This window comes from Ptychodera flava, chromosome 22 (assembly GCF_041260155.1).
Source record: "Ptychodera flava strain L36383 chromosome 22, AS_Pfla_20210202, whole genome shotgun sequence".
NCBI classification, from domain to species: Eukaryota; Metazoa; Hemichordata; class Enteropneusta; family Ptychoderidae; genus Ptychodera; species Ptychodera flava.
The window spans coordinates 18,241,741-18,262,711 of NC_091949.1; the positions used below are offsets into that span (position 1 = coordinate 18,241,741).

General features: G+C 37.0%; 1 protein-coding gene across 2 annotated transcripts in view; it reads left to right on the forward strand.

Annotated features, from left to right (window-relative positions):
* LOC139122856 (lysosomal alpha-mannosidase-like) overlaps positions 1 to 14,150 on the forward strand; it is a 32,560-nt gene extending 18,410 nt beyond the window's left edge. For both annotated transcript variants that reach the window (XM_070688669.1, XM_070688670.1), the window contains exons 17-25: positions 996 to 1,214; positions 1,760 to 1,878; positions 2,360 to 2,461; positions 3,040 to 3,127; positions 3,805 to 3,885; positions 5,399 to 5,626; positions 6,373 to 6,522; positions 7,019 to 7,139; positions 12,214 to 14,150. In XM_070688669.1, coding sequence (XP_070544770.1) covers positions 996 to 1,214; positions 1,760 to 1,878; positions 2,360 to 2,461; positions 3,040 to 3,127; positions 3,805 to 3,885; positions 5,399 to 5,626; positions 6,373 to 6,522; positions 7,019 to 7,139; positions 12,214 to 12,305 — 1,200 coding nt within the window. In that variant the 3' untranslated portion in view covers positions 12,306 to 14,150. The remainder of the gene's footprint in view (positions 1 to 995; positions 1,215 to 1,759; positions 1,879 to 2,359; positions 2,462 to 3,039; positions 3,128 to 3,804; positions 3,886 to 5,398; positions 5,627 to 6,372; positions 6,523 to 7,018; positions 7,140 to 12,213) is intronic.
* Positions 14,151 to 20,971: the final 6,821 nt, after the last annotated feature.

Here is a 20,971-nt window from a genome sequence, read left to right on the forward strand (position 1 = left end):
CAACGTGAAACTTTTCATATAGCGGTTCTCTCAACCGAGATCGTAATCTTCAGCAGCGCAGAGTAAACGACATGAAAATACCACACCGTATGGGACTGGACGTAAACGATGACAGGTGTCGGGTCGGCAAAACATACACATTTTCAATGCGTTCGTTTGTATGTTTTTTGTACAACTGTACTTGTACCTAAGTGCAATGCCCATGAACTGACTGCAAACAACAAAATTTTGACCATAATCACATTCACAATGACGTTTCGGAGTGTCACAAGTCTATTCGCTCAGCAGTTTTACATGTATGTGAACACCCCAGCGAAGGTCACGCGTACGCGTAGCTGGAAGTAGTTTGGTTACAGTGAAAATATAATTTGTATTTTCACTAGTTAAAATACGGGTTCATACTAGTACCGTCTAAACAATAGGAGAATGGCAATACAGGCATAGCATGTATGATAAATGAAGATTTGGTTCAATGCCACTTTTTACTGTCTGGCATGATCAGGGTTAACCCCTTTGAGTGCAAAAGTCAACTTTTCTTGCCTTTATAGAATATGACATAGCCAGCAACTTTTTTCAGACCTAGAAAAAATTTTTCAGATTTTTCCCAAAATTTTGGTCAAACATTGTAGCCATTGAAATGTTATGTCCATTTGGTCCAAAATTATCAAAAAATTAGAGAAAAATTCATAAAGATTGGTAAAATGTTACACTGAAATTTTGGTTGGAAAAATTACAGCACTCGTAGGGTTAAAATGATAGGATTGTACTGTAATTTCAGGGTAAAAGATGTGAAAACCTTTAGTACTCTTCTGACCAGCTTGAATCATTTTCAACTCCTGTTTTCTGTCAAAGATGACTCCAAATAATCAAATCAATGTAAATTTCTGGTAGGTAGGTGATACTGCAAGTTCATTGAATATTAATCTTACAGCTGTGAACTTTGACCCTTTAGAGCAGAAGTACTCACCACAAAACTTTGTGTCTTTCCACTGTAGTATATGAGTCTAAGTTTTGATGGTACAACTGGATTGTTGAAGTCCATAACGGATCTGGAATCTCGCAAAATCTTGCCAGTTAGCCAGTCATTCTTCTGGTACAACAGTAGCAGCGGTAACAACAAAGACAACCAGCCTTCAGGGGCATACATATTCCGTCCAAATCAGACTGATGCTTTCCCGCTTTTCAAAGATTCAGTACAAATGCACATTGTTCAGGTCAGTATACACTGTTACAACTTACGCAAGGGCAAGTCTGATTGGCTAATGATCATATGTGTCACATTGTCCAGTGATTCAGATTACCATTGGATTCTGCAAATTGCCAGAATGTTGAAGTCTTGGAGTTTCATGAGGATTTCAGAAGCATGGCTGGGATGAAAGCATGGAAGGACTTTGTCAAAACAATAATGCACAAGTTTCCAAGAAGATAAAGAAACTTAAATGTTGTTAGGTTATACGTTTGCTGTTTTTAGGAAATACCACTTGGTCCTAACCCTCATATGTATGTCATTGCAATAGTATTCAGTTATCTAGTGGTTTGGCCAATTTGGATCAGATTATGTATATACACCAGGTGAACACTCATCAGTGACCAATCAATGATGAATACCTTGCCCACCAAGTCAATTTCTAAATTGGTATACTTTTAATACCAACAAGTACACCTGGTCTACCACCAATCACAAGATGAGAAATCTATTCTTTTCCATTTATTTCTAGCATAGAGTGCAATGATATAATGTTTTTAATTCTTATTGCAGGGAGATTTGGTACAAGAGATTCAACAACAATATACTCCTTGGGTCAGCCAGGTCATCAGATTGTTTAAAGGTCAACGACACGCAGAGTTTGAATGGACCGTTGGACCAATTCCATTCAAGTAAGGTCTTATTAATTCTCCCGCACATATATCAGAAAATTTATAAAACCTACTGTTGACCGATACTAGGTTTTTTACCAGTGTCTGACTCAGTCTAGAGGAACAATCATCTGTTTATCAATCTACTGAGGGATCCAAGATTTGCAATAACAATTTAAATCTATTATTCTTCATTAAGGTCAGTATTTGATGGATATGACAAATAAACTGTGGGGAAAGTTTGGTCAGATTATCTTCAAATAAGATTCAAGACATGTTGTTAAGTGATGTTTTTGCTTTCCGTTGTCCATTTCTGCCTTGAATCGTGAAGTTTTTTGTCAACTTTTTGTAAATCACACACTTCATCCCATCAACTTCTCAACTCGGTCAGCATTGTTGTTGCACTCTGATCATACACGCAATCATCAAAGAGATTTCATTGTTATTGTTAGTATTTTATTTAGTGCTCTTAATAAAAGTTTGTTATTTCATGAATCCACAGGGATGGCCTTGGTAAAGAAATTATCTGCAGATTTGACACCAAACTGGCAACAAACAAAACTTTCTACACCGATGCCAATGGTCGGCAAATTCTGACAAGAGTGTAAGTATAATTGTACCCTCACATATCATAAATGACCACCAGCGTTGTCATTAGGACATACAAACTGAAATAAATCTAACTTTAAACAAAATTTTGTCAGCTTTCAGCCACTTCAGGTACAATGGCCTGAAATACGATACATTTTCAATTGGACAATAGGTTGATGGAGTTTACCATTTGATGTAAACTGTGACATGTAATCCAAACCACAGGTACTTGAAATGTTGCCCAGATAAGCTATCTGTGTGGCCACAGTGCCCGGTCAGTGATACCACTGACCTAGCATATTGTGCCAATATCACAAAATGCTGGGCATCGCAGCTGCACGGATAGCTTATCTAGACAACGTTTCAAATACCTATAGTCCAAACCAAGGCCTACAAAACTTTGCGAATCGGCTAGGTCATGATGGTCTACAAGATAAAGTTGCCACTGAAGAAGACTGAAGTTCCATATACTTCAATCCAAAAAAAGTTGAAACTTGGTGCATCAAGAACACCATGAAGGGAATATTTCAGTAGGTAGAAGTTACTATGATAGTACAAAAGTGTAATTGTATATTTTGTTTCTTTGCCCAGCCGAAACCACAGAGACACTTGGCAGTACAACGACACTGAGCCTGTTGCTGGAAACTACTATCCTGTCAACAGCAGAATATTTATCAAGGTAACTGATCACTCAATGGTAATATTTCCCAAGTTTTTAGCTACTATAGACTATAGTCTATAGTAGCTATTGGGATTGGTATCTGTCCGGCATCCGTCGTCAGTCTGTATGTATGTATGTAATATGTATGTATGTATGTATGTATGTATGTACATGTATGTATGTATGTATGTATGTATGTATGTATGTCCGTTTGTGAGGCGTCCGAGTTTTTGTGCAAACTTTCAAACCACAACAAAAGTCAACTGACCAAAGTTACAGGCAATAGCTTTGATGCTTTATAACGTGAAACGTGATTTATTGTTGTGAAAAGGAAATCTTGAAAATAATGCAAAAAGTTGTAGTTCATGGCCTTTCAAGGTTGTCCATGTGGTCTCTAGCTATGTACACTATTATGGTTACTGGTAAGTAAAGAGAATCCCTGTTGATGTCTTCTGTAGTGATGTTCACGGTTACCTGGCTCGTCATCTTGTGCCTGAATGGCCATGAAAAATTTCATTCACTTCAGGAAATTTTACTGATCAATCAGTAAACATGACCACAGTGTCATCTTGTCTTCACAGAAAAGATAATAAGTTCAATATGTAGCAAGAGTTCGTAAAGTGATGTTTCCATGTCACAAGTTTGTCTGTCAACCTGCAAACAATGATCCTGAGATATTTTCCATTTTTTTCCAGGATTCCAATCTTCAGTTGACGGTACTTAATGACAGATCTCAGGGAGGTAGCAGCATGATGAATGGATCCCTTGAATTGATGGTGAGTTTCTCTGTCTTTTGCTCCATTCACACTACTTTCATTTTTCCCGCAATGCTAGTCTTTTACAAACTTATAACTTCCATAATGTTGCCTGATTACAAGTGCAATGATTTCTGATATTTCACTTGTCTGCAAGTGATATTAAGCCTCAGTGCCCTGAGTAGATCTAATCAAACAGTTGAGCTCAAAATTTACCAAGTCCTGTGAGACCTGTTGTTCTTTGCTGGAATGATGTACCAAAGTTGGTAAATAAGTTAACAGGGGAACTTCTATCTTGTTTCAACCATATGGCAGTACACGCTTCAAAATTGAACGACTCAGATGTAAAATTCTGCTGAACAATACCCCATTCTCAGAACAAAACAAGAGTAAAAATTGGGGGTCATCATGCAAAGTTTGCTACAAGATAAACAAATTACTGAGCATATACCAGTATTAGAAATTCAAAATGTCTGCCATCCCTGTGTTGACTCTGTAGCCAAAGGTTAATTGTTTATGTTCACAAAACCTAGACTATGAAAACTTCACTTCCTCAAAGAGTTTCAAATGAGCCTTTACAAGTGAAGAATTGTAAAAACTTGAGAGTTTGAATATCTGTCCCCAAGGCACATTCAATCACAATTGTTACAAGAAGAAGATTAAATTCAGCAAGTGTAGTTAATAGACAGGAAAAAATGTTAAGACATTGGCAACAGTGAGATGAACTTCATAGAAATATACATCACCTGTAAAACATCGAGAATCGCTAAAAGCTTACCTTCCATGAAATACTTCCAGTATATGCTACGTAACAGAGAAATTCACAGGTTAAAATATCAGCACAAATTGGGGGGGGGGGGGGGGGGTGGGGGGGGTGGGGGGGGGGGTGTTAGGATATAAGAAGATGCAGCTCATGTATCAAACCTTAACCCTTTCAACCCCAGTTCCCTATGTACAGGTCCAACTTTACAATAGAAAACAATGGATTTGGGACTAACCATGGTGGTGAAAGGGTTAAAGCTCCATAAGCTGTATCTTTGCTACTTTGTCAGAACCTTTGTTTTGTGATTTCCCTACACTTTCTGTATTGAATCCCTAAACTGTAATTTAATGCCAAGTATTTAGCATATCAACACAACCTATATGAGTATAATCTACATTGTTATTGTTGAAAATTGTATTCAAGTCCGGACTAGAATTCAATTGTAAACAATAAACAATGATCACTACACACATAAAAGCTATGTTGACAAAAAGAATACTCGAAATTTCAGCATGACAAACGGATTAGGGTCAGACATGGTAGTTGATATACAGAAGCAGACTACTAAAAAACTTGCCACAAGTTACAGCTTATGTCCCTTTAATTCAATAACTGTGGGTACTTCTACGAGATGAAGAATTTGTGCAATTCAAAGATTTTAGGAAGTGTTATTATTCTGCTGGTACACTTCATGTCATGTGGAAGCAGTTCATGTGTCATACACTGATTAACATTTAACATTTAACCAAGTCTCTGCTTTGTGATTGGTAGGTGCACCGTCGTATGTTTTGGGATGACCACTACGGTGTCGGTGAAGCGCTGAATGAGCCTGGGCAGTTCGGTGATGGACTGATCGCTCGCGGCAAGATGTACGTCTTGGTTGCACCACCAGAAAAGTCTGCATCCTTGCATCGTGATCTCGGAGAAAAAGTGTACATGGCGCCATGGGTTTCATTTACACCAATGGTGTCAGACTGGAGTAAAAAGTTTAACACTAAGGTATGTTGAAGTTATTCTAAAAGATTTGTTGTTTGAGGTTGCTCTTTCTGATATTTCCCCAAAGGAGGGGACCATAGCAGAGAGCGCCCTGAAACCATGAATTGTTTAGTATACAATTAATTCTTAGTCCATTTTCCAAGTTTGAGTTTATTATCATAGGCATATAATCCCTTACTGGAATATCACACCGTTGGAAAACCTTTCAACCTGACACAATTTTTTTAAGTTCAAATATTGCTTATATAGTGGACAAAACATATGTAACATTTTTTTTTTTTGTGATATGCATTTCCATGCATCGAGTTGAAAAATTTTTGAAAGTAATGTGCTAGGTCCAAATATTGCTTATATAGTGGACAAAACATATGTAACATTATTTTAAAAAAATATTTGAAAGTAATATGCTAGCGGGGGCTACAATTTTGAATTTTATGGTACAATAGTTTGAAGATAACTTTGCGAAAACAGTCACTGATTCTCAGTGGCCGGTAACATTTGTAGTCGGAGAAAAGAAGTACCGGGAGTGAACAGTTTCAAGAAGTTCCGAAATTGCTATTAGCAAGTGGTGATGGTGTGGTAGTAGTTCTAGAAATTGAGTAAGCTGTTTTATCCAGCTAGTCTACGCTTGTAATGAGTTTACACCCATATTTAGACAGAAGCATATCTGACACAAGAGGTAAGTGGACACAGATCTGAGCAAAATCATGAATTACAGCTCTTCAAGGTATATTACATTCTATTCACAGTATTCAGCATTGAAACATGAACTTCCAGCCAATGTCCATCTGCTGACTCTGGAACACTTGGAAAACAACATGCATTTGTTGAGATTGGAACATCAGTACGAGAAAGGAGAGGACGCCAACATGTCAAAACCTGTCACTGTGTCTTTGCAGGTTGGTAAAGGTTTTGATAATGAGAGTCACTATTTTAGCCCCTTGTGGCTGATTTTGACCATACTGGTCTGTCTATCTGTCGGTCTATCGGTCAGTCAACAGCACACTTCAACTAAGGACAGTAGTAGAATGAAAGAAAAGTAATACACAGTTTTGTTTACGTTGTTAAGATATGAGTGCACAAATCTGAGTTATGAGGCAGCCATGTTATATGTCAGCACTCTCTTTGAACACACTATGAAGACATCTGAAAGAACAATATATTAAGTACACTTTCAGTATCAATATCAATTATATTGTAATACTACTGAAACTACAAAGTTTCAAAGTTATGTCCGACTTAACCTTTTCACAACAATGGTTTGACCAAAGCTAATTGTTACCAAAGGTGAGTGTGGACCTGTTTACTTGAAATCGAGGTGAACAGGTCAAAAAGTAAATAAATGGGATGATGGTATTTGAGAAAATGACGTCTTTCTTATTTACTTGTTTCAAGGGTCTGTTTGCTCCATTTGAAATCACCATGGCGGAGGAAGTGAATTTAGGAGCCAATCAGTTCCAGAAGGATGTGAAAAGACTGCACTGGGACATAGTGAATGGCTCAGACAGGAAGATGGGTTAGTATCTTAGAGAGACGCGAACAGTCCCTCTATCCACAGTCCGGAAACGCGGATGGTTTGTCTGTTACACTCCGTGATATGAACAAACAAACTATTCACACCTTAACAAAGGACACTGACAATGTCCAACGGGCCGTTATATCAATGCTGCTACCCCACGATCCTATGACAGCCTCAATGAGATCATTCAAAACATGACGTTTGTGGGTTATTTTCAGAATATCACAAAAACATTACAACTTGTTCCCTTTAGAAACACTCAACAATTTACTTTTCATTAAATGGGTAACGTTGCCCCTCTAGATAAAGCTTGAAAGGGAACGACACATTATGGTTGCATATGACATAGACCCTCGAGAAAAACGGGACAGGCAACTGCTGTTGTTTCTTTGTGCGATCTATCTTGGAATATATTAAGTTTATTTGCCAAGCGGTCCCCGACAACAATACGTCGTACTTATCACTGAATCTCATTAACGATCAAACTGACGTTCTGAATATGTACAGTTTGCTCTTGCATGGCACGTTCCGAGTAATGACACAGATAATTTTGAGGGGTTTTTTGATACTAGTCATGGTGAATGTTCTGGTAACGATGAAGATCACATTTTGGTTTCTAGCCGAAGCCAACGGGGAAAAAACAGACAATAAAACAGTGTACATTTAGCCATAGACGCTGCAGAAAACTCTTGCTAGGTATCGACAATATAAGTTTACATTCCCTACCATAAAAATCTCCTATAACAACAAACATTTACAAGTTAGACAGCTTTACACTTCCCCAGTCCTGCGAAATGAAAATCTGACCTTATTTCATCTGTCACGCAACATTTGACGAAAATCAGGGAACAAAAAATGACTACTCCATCGGAGCTCAAATACACAACCTCTAACATTTTGGTACTGTTTTAGCCTAAAGAAACACCAAAGTTCGGATAAGCTACACATGTTTACATCTGCAAAGTACTAGAAAATACATTTGTAACACTGACTTTCGCTGTCAGGAGAAACTTCGCGATAAATCGGGACTAGCCATCGGTTGATGGAGTCCGAAGCGGTAAGGTAGACATGCATTTACACAAAGCTGAACGCTGTCCTCGTAAATTTGGCCGTTGACAGTTTTCAAACAACAACATTTCAGTAGTTAACATACATACTTTACCGAATCATGGAGCACTCCTCGCACAGAAAATATTCCGACGGTTAAAAAACTGCAAAAACGAGGGAAAATTCGGAGATACACGGACGATTGTGGAATGTAAACAACTCTGTGATGTCAACTGCTGTTAAGTCTGGAACTGCAGCGGTATGTGTTTCGGATTTCTATTCAAAACTTTGTCACTATACAGCAACATACTGACTCCCTGCAGACTTCTAGTTGCATCGAATCTCGCTACCAATATGTAAAAAGTACTTTAAAACCATTTTGACGAATTCTTCTCAAAATAGTTGTAACACTTTTATTTCTAAAAATGGACTTGCGGGTAATCCGAAATAACTTGTAATCTGAAAACATTATTACCGTATACCCGCATGCACGTGTCTATGAACCGGACGTTGTGCAGTCGATCGGGTCCAGCTTCATTCCGTCCCCGACCCATTAACACCTCTTAATTATTCCAAGATAGATCGCAGGCTGCTAATCCCATAGACCCTTTGTTCTCTATCGCAGTTGCCTGTCCCGTTTTTCTCGAGGGTCTATGGTTATGATCACGATCGAAAACACAATGGCGACGCACTTTTGTGTCATGACTGTTGCCCAAATCATAACGACAGGGCAAAATCAGCCAAATATTAACATCAACAACGGAGTTGTTCATTATCAAACCTGTTTTTGGGGTCGACATATAGAATTTTGAGTGATATATTTCCACATTTATGCACCATTGAAAGCTGTGCCTGAGCGTATGTGTCAAGAGTTTGCCATATTCACGCTATAAACTAAAACTACACGCATTTCTGCGTTTGTCTTTCCTATTCTACTCAGTTAACAGACATGATTTCATAGAATATAACACAGAAAACATATGTACCGTTAGATCATATTTGGGGGTACTGACTTGTAGCATTGCAAGAGAAAGGGAGGACAAATTTTCCGGTGTGATTCCAGCCGTTGCTTGTGCTTTGTCAACACACTCGAAGTGATCAACCCCAGAAATTATTGCTCACTATCATCATTTACGATGGGAGAAGGATCACAAAAAAAACACCCCAGTTTCAGGATACGGTTATTTCTGTCTCGGTGCCGTAGATAGATGCAGAGAACACTGGTATCACATGACCGTGTTGCGCTTTGGCTGTGCGGTCTAGGTGATTGACACCTTTTACAATAGGCCTTTCCAGACCGGTGGATAGAGGGATTGTATCTTAGAGAGACGCGAATAGAATTTCCATTCAAAAAGCACTTAATTTACACGTCAGTGTTTCCTTGTAACACAAACTTATCCACAGAAGTGGCATTAAAAAATGACTGTGTGCTAAAAGGAGAGTTTAGGCAGCTAATAGTCACTTGTGTCACTCATCCTTTCACCATCAAATTTCAGCCAAACCCCCATAGCTTTTTACAGCACAGATTATTTATGGAGCAAAATGGGGATTTAATGGATTCAAGAAAGACAAAAGATGATGGTAGGATGAATTTCTATGCCCATGTCTCTCTTAACTTCAGTGGCAAACAACATGTACCATCGTCAATTCATACTAAAAAACAAAGTAAATGACCATGACGCAATATCATGAATTGATAATCAGAAATCTTTCCAGTGAGTAAACTAAACTGAGTGAAATGGCCCCAGACTGTTCATAGCCACACCAGGAGGGCGCACCGCTTCACTGGACACATACTGGTAGGGGTTTCGTTAAAAGCCGGCCACCGGCCATATGGCTGGCTGTAAGGCGATCACGGCCGCCTGTAATTACCTGAAATCATGTAATTGTTGTGCCGCTTACAGGAATGAATAGCTGGTAACAAATACAGCATATCGGTAAAAGTTTACAACGATCTGTATCCTTCATGCTGAATTACTTGTTTTCGCGAGGTTTTCAGTGAAAATTTTGTGGTCATTGGTTCGCATTCGTGTATCGTGCGATACTGGTACAGCACGGAACCCATCTGTACAACGTACACAGGGTGGTTGGAGGTTAGGGGTCATTGAGCATGTGCAGTAACGCAACATAATGTCGGCCATACGTAGTTGAACTTGAAGTTACTCAGTTCGGTAGAAATGGAAACAGTTAGACGGGTTGGTTGATTAAGAAGGGTACAGTCGATGGCAATTTCTCAGATCATTTTGATACTTATGCGGCGTTTTATGAATATCTCTCAGGAAAGGTTTCCTCTGAATGCATCAGCAATCGCCCACAGCTATCCGTGGCCGCGGATAACGGCTTGCTTGTCAATGTAGTCAACGTTCGCGTTCGTTCTTGGATTTTAATGACTGAGAGCCAAACGTTTGACTTGCTTCAACTCTGTGGGCATATAAATATCAAAACAGAATAAATTGAAGGTGTAAACTTTAGCAGACTGTGACGTTGAGTGGTAGGCTGTAGCCACGGTCCGGAGAGACCGTGCTGTAGCACAGTTGTTTGTGGTTTCATTCACACTGTACACGGCAATGCAGGAAGTAGGGAAATTGAATTACCAGCCACTGTACACATGCGAGACGGATTTCGCGCACCAAAAGCCACAATAATTCTTTCAAAAAACAAACATCGATGGTTCCAAATACATCTCTGAATTGATATTTTCTATGCTCTTTGCGTCAAAGATGATCTCCTATGCATTTTTGAGTGTGGTTTCCGAAGGGACCCATGCTTTCAACATAAAACGAAACGTTTTTACAACAGTCATTCATGATTTGAAAGTAGCGGCACCTTGATTCAGGCTATATACTGTTGTCTCTGATCGTTTGAAAATGCAAATACTTTTTTAAATAAAGTTATCATGTGTGATTGATGTACCGTTTTGTCGAGTTGTAGCTAATTTGGAACCGTGTATGGGGGGGGGGGGGGGGGGGGGGGGGGGGGGGGGGCCTGCCATATCCAAACATCCTCATGCTTGGACGTTGGTACGGCTTGGCCGCCTATAATTTTCATTTGGCCCCCTGTTTCAAAACTTAGTGAAACCCCTGTACTGGTAGATCACAACAATCATTTAACATTTTAACATTGCCATGTGAGAAGTTAATCTGAAGGTGCAGAGCGCTGAACTTGACCTTGTGTGGCTCAGCTTATCATCATATAAATGACAAAATTGCAAGTGACCATAATCACTCTGATATCATTTGAACGTAGCAGTTCTAATTCCTACATATTTTATGAAAATTTTAGTTGCTTTACAATATTACAATTTATTTGCATGACAATGGTAACATAATATTCAGCAAAGTAAGTAGTCTTGACAAGTTGGCGATATCAACAACTTTTGCAACAAAAGTTCAAGCATTTCATGTAGTTTTTGGAGATAAGAAATATCATAAAATGTTTATTTCGTCGTATTATTTTTTATAGGTGCTATATTTAAGGCCTCACCTCCTTAGTATATGACGAGGAATTTTGTGTGTGCTAAAAAAGCTGTATGGAATGCCTGTTCCTTAACATTTACTGTAGTATTATACATCTACCATCGAGAGCAATAGAATGCTGCATGTGCTAAAAAAATGTATGGAATGCCCGTGCCATGGCATTTACCATTTCCAGGCTCCCTCGCTCCCATTTGATGATGTGCAGTGCATTCTGCGAGTACATCTGTGCCTTCACCGTTGAACAGTTTCAAGGGACCAATGTCTTGCACTCTGTACGTGTAGTGCCCAGGCTATCCAGAAGCACGTGCAAGTTAGAGTTAGGCAATTGCGCTATAAATCGGAAGAAAAATTGTTGATGTTGCGCGAAAATGGTCCAATTGATGACACCCATGTCGCGAATGTTAGATATGTAATAATAAGGTTATCAGGAAATACAGCGCATTGCCCTCTGCTTTGTGTTGGTTGATGCGCTTTGCCAATGTCCCTGTGCATCCTTTGCGGTATTTTCACGATAAAACCTCATAATATGTTGTATTTTGTTTTCCTAGGTTCTAACTATGAAGCACTCAACGACAGCCTGGATGTTGAACTGCAACCTTTCCAAATACGAACCTTCAGAATTCATGTGAAGAGGGGGTAGTACAAATGAAGCAATATTCCCTAGAGGGTACCATTCAAAATGATGGCAGCTGTCAAACATCTGGAAGTATACAGAACAAGAGAAAGATTCCCCAACATGTAAATCAATATAGAAAATGTGAAGTTTCGTTTCATTTTATTAGTCATTTCATTAAGGGTTTTTTTTAACAAATGTACAAATTAAAATTAAATCCATTTGTTAGTGGAAAAAATCAGGCAATTAAGGCAAAATGAGGAATGTTCAAATTGGTGTTATTTGCACCAAAACAAAAATCCCAAAACATGTGTGATGTTGTTTTTGGTCTAATTGATTTTAACATAAATTTCCAGCAGTGAGTAACAATATTAATTAAAAATGTTTATCCCCAATAGTTTGCTTGTTTTAGTACATCACCTTGAAAAATAAAATTTTTCATTTGCCTACAAAATTTACGTAGTTTAACACAAACTTCTCTATCTTAAAGTTTTAGAATATCAAAATGTACATTAGATTTACAACAGAAGTATATATTATTTTTATTCAACAAATTGATTTTTCTTTGTCGAGTGTTGGAAAAATGATCTGTACAATGCAAACATATGCAGGATCAAAGGAACTCTTTCACTTTTATTCAGAATAGCCAATCAGTGATTTTACTTTGAGATCAACCAAAAAAAGTGTGCCCTCAAAACTGCAGTGCACTTCCAACATTCAATAAGCAAACATAGCTAACAAGCCTTTTTGACCATATATGGATATACGCAAATTTTCAGTGACAAAGTTGCCCTAATTTCTTTGTATTCAATGATGTAATGGGCTCTCACACTTGAGAAGAGGGGAGTCAAAGGACTGACAACACTTGAGGAACAGAAGAACAGTGATGATTTCTATCCTAGAACTTGATATCAGGGAACTTCAGATGATTTTATAAAGATTCATATTTTTATCCAGCCCGATGCAGTCAACATTTTGTACACCATTATATCTTGTCTTCCTCAGTGTTTGTGTGAATATTGTCACAAAGTTCGTCCCTGGAAAAGATTTTGTTAATTGATTTTGAAGCCAATGGAAAAGTTTGTCATGTTTTCTTACATAATAATATGTGCCTATGTCAAACTCACGAACATGGTTTCTAATTCTGTGAATAAATGTTAGAATTACACCTTGACAGTGCTGCTTAGCAGTGCTGTTGTGTGGCAGAGTACAAAACGGTAGTTCTACAATTCCAAAATGGATTTTGGACAAAAAGAGGAAAGGGTAAAAAAGTGGGTAGATCCTCAGATTTTTTTGCATGTACATTTTATTGACTGCTGAAATTTAATGTGTGGATGTTTTGTAAGCCGCAGTGGTAAAATGGTACTTACAGTAAAATTATTGGTGAGTTTTCAGGGTATTCACGCCAGCTGATAACATACATAACAACAGTGTGGCGATCTTAAAATTAAAGCATGTATTGATTCAAGATGTAATCATAGATTGACATGTGAGATTGGATTTTTTGCTTAGATGAGTTATATTATGCATGTATGGCAGACCTTGTCAGTGTGGACACATGAAGTGTGCGTACAGCAAAAAATCGATATCTATGGTGTCTAGGTAGTCTTCCAATAAAATTCTAAGAGCTATGCTCAGGAAAGGTTTGAGGGCCAGTGCAACACATTCATGCAGAGATAACTGAGAAATAGAAGTCTGCCACCTAGTGGCAAGGTTTTAAGTTACTGAGTATCAGACATACGATAGAAAGTTGTGAGGTTTGTTTCTAACAAATGTGTGATTGGATAGTTGGATCGTTTAATTTATTGTAATTTATAGATGGAGTGTCAGGTGAAAAGTACAAAATAAATAGGCATTTTAATTTGTTTTCAACATTTGTTGTCTTTTTATCAAATGCAGTACAAAATCCAGGCATGGGAAAATCATGGTAGAATGATAGCTGTTCATGGCTGCCCTCCATCTACAATTTGAAAATTGTCCTCTCCTGCCTATGACTAGTATGAGGGCCCCCCCCCCCTTCCTCTTAGGAATGTTCAAGCAAAACAGCTAAACGCTTTTTTCTCACTGCAAGTCACCTACTGCCTTTTTGTGTCATGTTTTCCCCTTCCTCACAGACAAACTTCCCAAAACAATTCAATCATATTCCCTGCCCAGCCATTTTGCGTAATATCAACTATGTAGAGCAAGAGAAAGAAATATCATCCGAGCTAATGAGCGAAAAATTGATCATATCATCATACTGTTTTACCTTTCCACTTGTCGTAAATACTGCTCACAAACGTCTTTTTGCATTAACAGCTTTGTTGTCTGCCGCTGAATTAAACTTGATGTGAAGATAAGAGATAATATTTCATACATGAAATTAGGGCTTTCGGAGGTTGGCGTCAGACTGAACCACAATTTGTTACATAACAACAATAATAATAAGAACACTGATACTGTAACACCACTAGCCTTAAAGTGTTCCATAACTGATCAAGAAATCCAACAAAATGGATGCACTCTCAAAATTCTTTGTACAGCTTTACAAAATTGTGGTACCAATGACTCTCTCTGAATGCAATTTCACAGCAAAATAGACAAATTTTGCTAGATTTCGCAAAACAACTGTGCTCATTGCATAAGATGGATAACTTTTTGATGAGACAAAAAGTTGAGTGGTACATTTAATCGTGATAAACTTTGCAAAAACTATGCTGTGGAGAAAGTGGACAATTACCAAAACTTGAAGGGGCGGTTCTCAATCCCTGGTTCACACATTAGTGGTGGTTTACCTTGTTGTGCGGAGTTTAATATAGTCACTTTGCTCAGAAATAAAAAACCTGTCCCTTTAGGTAGCCGTCATTATTTATGGCCGGGGGGGGGGGGGGGGGGGGGGGGTCGGAGGAATCTAAGGGGGGGGGTCACTCAAAAAGTCAAAAGCTCCAAGGGGTGGTTGCTCAAAAGTGGAGAACAAGAAGGGGGGGCTACTCAATTTTGTTGATATGTACTGAAGCATTTAGTGAAGTTATGAATTAATACAACAATAATAGTAAAGAACAGCAATATGTATGCTTGAGATATGTATGTTCATACCCGGTATATGTACACACACACACACATCACACACACCCACACACACACACACACATATAATATATATATATATATATATATATATATATATATATAATATATATATATATATATATATATATATAATATATATATATATATATATATATATATATATCATAATACAGGTGTTTCAAGTAGAAACTAAAATCTCATTACACCATGTGTTTACGTTATTGTGATCTTCAGACGAGAATGAAGTTATTCGACGTGGCAAGCCTTATGTTAGAGGCTAGTACTGAGTACATTTTCAGTATTTCCTGATGAAAGATTGATATACTTGCCTGATCATTCATGAGAATCGTCTACTTTCTATTTCTACTTTGTATAGGCTACCGATAGGGGAAAATGTGTAAAGCAAGCTAATTCTGATTCTATAAAGTTTAAAACCAGTGGAATGCCTTGACAACAAACCATCTTTTATTGCAGGAAAATGATAATAAATAATAAATGTGAATAAATGTATGTCTGTCGCTATTTTTTTCTTTTTCAACCAGATATGAACTGTAGAATGCTCACGTGTTTCATTATATATTGCGGTTATGTGTAAATTTGAACCTTTGCCACATGTTTGCAACTTCATTGAAAGTATTATGATCAACATAAATAATAATAATAATAATAATAATAATAATAATAATAGTTCTTATTTCAGAATGAAATGTCCATATAAGGAAAATACAAAGAATCACCTGAAAAATTCTCTCAGTCCCTGGGATATATGCTTTTGCTCCAAAAGTTTACAATTTGAAAAAAATAACACACAGAGGGAAAAAAAATTACAAAAAATACACATTGCTTTCTCCAATGCTTAAAGAATATACATTTGTCACTCATCTGATGACAGATCGCAGCAAGTAACACTTTGATGACTTTTCAAGCCTACACTTAAAACTGTACATATTACTCCTAATAACTTCACCTAGAGACATGACATGGTTTGTTGCGAACATAGTGATGCACTACAACAATGGAGGAAGACCGAGAAGTCTTCTCCAGACGTTGTTATACATAGTTTTAAAGCTGTTCATCTTTTAACTTGAAGTTCACCCCAAAGATTACAACAGTAAATATTGCTACAATATGCCATAAATAATGCTTTCTTTACATTCGGACTACATACTTTAAATTGTCTGAGTAACATGTTTGCTCTTACACAAAAAGCACGTCTCTGTCTTGCGATATCCTCGTTGTCACACCCATCACAACCATATTACATGTCCCAGATAGGTGTGCACAGAAACAAAGTTCAATTTGATTTACCATTAAGTTTTACTGAGGGTTATTCTGGGAATGTTCAGTTTCTCCATTGAACAAGCTTGCACACAGTCTCATTAGCATTATAAATTATATTCATATTCTTGCCAACATAATGAACATAATTCACCACAGATTAACTCTATAGGTCATTAAGTATTCAATATGTAATTAGCTGAAAAATATTAATTTCTTTGACTGCTGTCATTGTATCACCACTTTATATAGCAAGTGTAATTGCCTTGTTCAAGTCCTTCAAACTATATATTCCAAACTTTGAAAGCTCATTAGATATGCAAACTATAAATTAGCTGACATGAAAACTTAAATGCGAAATGACTTCCAATATTGATATAACCTGGTATAATCATCAATGTACATAGCATGTTATGCCAATTTTGATCAAATAAATCCAAGTATATATCCCTAATTAGGAAAGTTCATTAAATACACAAATTAGGAATTGGCTGAAGCAAAAATGCTTAATGCCTTTCAATAATGTTAGCCTACATAATAGTATCTTTAATGTACATAGCAAGTTTCATCAATTTTGGTCATGTAAATTCAAATATATATCCCTAATTTCAAAAATTCATTAAATATGCAAATTAGGAGCTGGATGAAGTAAAAATGCTTAATGACTTTCAATAATGTCGTATCATAGTATCTTTAATGTACATAGCAAGTTTCGTCAACTTTGGTCTTGTCAATACAGATAAATATCCCTGATTATGAAAGTTCATTAAATATGCAAATAAGGAATTGGCTGATGTAAAAATGCTTAATGACATTTAATAATATTCTATCATAGTATCTTTAATGTACAAAGCAAGTTTCATCAATTTTGGTCATGTAACTTCAAATATATAGCCTTAATTTCAAAAGGTCATTAAATATGCAAATTAGGATTTGGATGAAGTAAAATGCTTAATGACTTTCAATAAGGTTAAATCATAGTATCTTCAATATGCATACCAAGTTTCGTCAATTTTGATCGAGTAAATCCAGATATATACTCCTAATTAGGAAATTTCATTAAACATGCAAATTAGTAATTATCTTTCACTTCACCCCTTAATATCTTTCAAAGCTGATATATCTTGGTGTGATCAACATTTGTAGCGAATCTCATCAAATTGTGTGCAGTCGTTGTCAATATATATGTTTTTTCTAAAATCATTAATTATGCAAATGAGCAAAAAGTAAGCAAGCCACACCCACCAAAAACTAATCAGTTCTTGCCATTTGCAAACTGAATCTATGTACCAGATTTGATTCTGATCTGATGAGCCGTTTTTGAGATATTGAGCACACAGACAGACAGACGGACAGACAGACATCGCTGCGACATATGCTCACGTGTGTGACACGTGAGCGAAAATGAAAATAGACTCTTGATTGAAATCAGTGAACTGGAGTATAAGTTTTGGAATACTGTCTCAAATTTCTGTTCCTTTGAGTTTTTTATACGAAAAAAATCTGAAAAAATACTCCCAAGTGCCACCAAATAACACCAATTTAATCTCTCTTTTTCAAAAGCACCAACGGTTAGGAGGGACACACCCCTCCCGACCTCCCCCTCACTTGTGGTGCTTTCACACCACATCTTCGCCCTCCTGTAAAAAAATCAGAGCACTGGATACAGACCTGTACATCAGCCCCTGTCACAGCAATTGAACCTCTTTTAATAATCCAGGGTCTGTACAGGGCCTGTCGCCAACAGCAATCCATTTTACTGTATAGATATTTAACTTTCCCATTTTTTTTTGGGGGGGGGGGGGTCACTCAAAATTTCTGTAGCAGAGAGGGGGGTTACTCAAATACGTCATGGTTGGCAGGGGGGGTTACTCGAAATTTTGGAGTTTCTAAAGCAATTCCTCCAACCCCCCAGGCTGTAAATAATGATGGCTCCCTTACAGTAAGAAGACTATATGTATGTCACATATGAAAAGCACTATTTTACTTTTAGTGGATGTCTTCAAAATTAAGGAATAAAATTTGCAGCAGGTTGAGTACCAATACTAATGAAGGTCTGTCCATTGCCAGAAAGCTGAAACTCCAGTTATTACATGCCACGAATATTGAACATCACGTGCTCCATAGGATTCAATGGTAACTCATCCAAGACGTCACTTGCCGCATAGTCATAATTGAACTGAAAAGTGAGCCGGAACTATTTTCACCTTGACAACTTCGGGATTTAAAATGATAAAATTACATGTTTTACACAGGAATTACTGTTTTTTATAAAAAACTTTAAAAAAATCGAACTGCATAACAGTTATTTAAATATATCAATGTGTCGTTTGATATGATAATCATTTGATTTTTTCAACAGATTTTGTCTAACATGGAAATAAAGCATAAAATTGTCATTAGTATGTAAACCCAAAAATTTGGAGTGAAAATTATGTAAGAGAGGCATGTAATAAAAACTTTATAGCCCAAACATGGGACTATGTACCCTTGAAGCAGGAGACAATTTACTCAATGTATTAAAGGAGGGCAAATGGTCTTTTGCCTTGAGGGTACATAGTCCCATGTTTGGGCTATAATATATAGTGTTCTGCTTAACATGAATGTGAAAAAAGTTCTTTTGCAAAAGTCCTTTTGTATTACGAGTTAGGGGGCTACATGCAAGTATTAAGTCTCACTTAGGGGGTTTGAGTTCATTCTCATTGGCAATCACCTGATAATGAAGCAAACATAGACATTGCATGTGTAAAAGAGTAGCTCCATGCACAATTTTATCTTCTCCACTCCTCATGATGGAGCCAAAATTGAATAGTAAGTGTGAAAGAAGCATTTTGCTTTAGATTGAAATAACAGTGGACTCACGAGTCTATATATCAATTATTTATATTAATGACATGTACACCATAAATTTTGCATACATCAATTTTTATTATTTTATTATGAAACACTAATTTCACCTTTCGTTATTACTTCTGTTGGTTATAAAGTAACCCTTCTTGTTCTCCCAGTATTTGTTATTCTTTTCAGACCACAACACAATGGTGTCTACCACATCATACAGCAAAAAACAGGATGGTTGAACAGTCTCATATACATTACGTTTACTTTTTTTACGTGGCACACAAGTTTGTAGATAACATTGTAGATAAAAAGAACAGATTCATTTGAGTGTCTGGATAGAACACACAGGGGAATTGCTAAATTAGTTATCGTGTTGATAGTAGAGACCGAAGTTAATTAGGACAGCACTCTGCTAAACAAACCATAATACAATGTATAGGTACTGATGCCAATCTGTCTAGACCACACAAAGATAAACAGTGGAGTGGAGAGTTACTTGATTAGTATTTCATTCAAATGAGTCGGTTCTTTTATCTACAATGTATCTACAAACTTGTGGAGACGTACAAAAAAGTAAACGTTAATGTATATGAGACTGTCCAAACATCCTGTTTTTTGCTGTATATTGAATAAATTTAACCTTGCAATTTGGCACTGTAAATACAGTGCGGTCTTATTGCTTGTGGGGGAGAGTCTTGTGTTTCACCTGAATGGGCATGCTCAGTAGCACATGTATTTTGTCCCATTTTTTGCTTCATTTCAGAATCTCATGAATTTTTAATTGAAGATTTGAAATTTATGACCAGTGATTGGTGTTTTCGTTGAAAAGCCTATGCTCAATGGTGCACAAAAGGAAATTTTCTAAGCCCTTTATTGCTACCATATTTTGAATTTCATACAAAAATGAATAAATGTCCACTTGTTCTGTCTTCTCTGCTATATTTTTCGATTGGCAGTGCGTGGATTATGAAAATTCTGACTTCAGGGAATGTGAGATCATGTCAAGCGTAATATCTCCATTCGGGGGGTCAGAGATGTCTTACTAATATTTCTTTCAAATAAAAGTGCTGACGTCACTTACATTTTCTTACAATTTGAATGACCTTCATGGTGTAGTTTCTTATAAACACTTTCATTATCATGGTTTGGTCCAAACCTATAGTGTTGATTGCAATTTCACGTTTGTTACTAAATATAGCTGCACACGTGCGACATCGGACACTGCTGCTTGAAATTGGACAAATTTTACTGTTGCATGCATGGCAGTTGTTGCAGCCTGTTGGTCCAGGCCATAAATCAGTGTGACTTCTAGTATCCATAGTAAGACTATTAGGTTTCATTTTTGTTGTTCTTGGTGAGAATACAAATATTTATTTTTGCATATTAATGAGAGAAAAATGACATCATTTGCGATCAGCACTATTGTTATCAATCATGAGCGTGAATATATTTACAGGGAATTTGGCCAGGCTAGTGAAGTATTATAGTTCTTTTAATGCATGTAA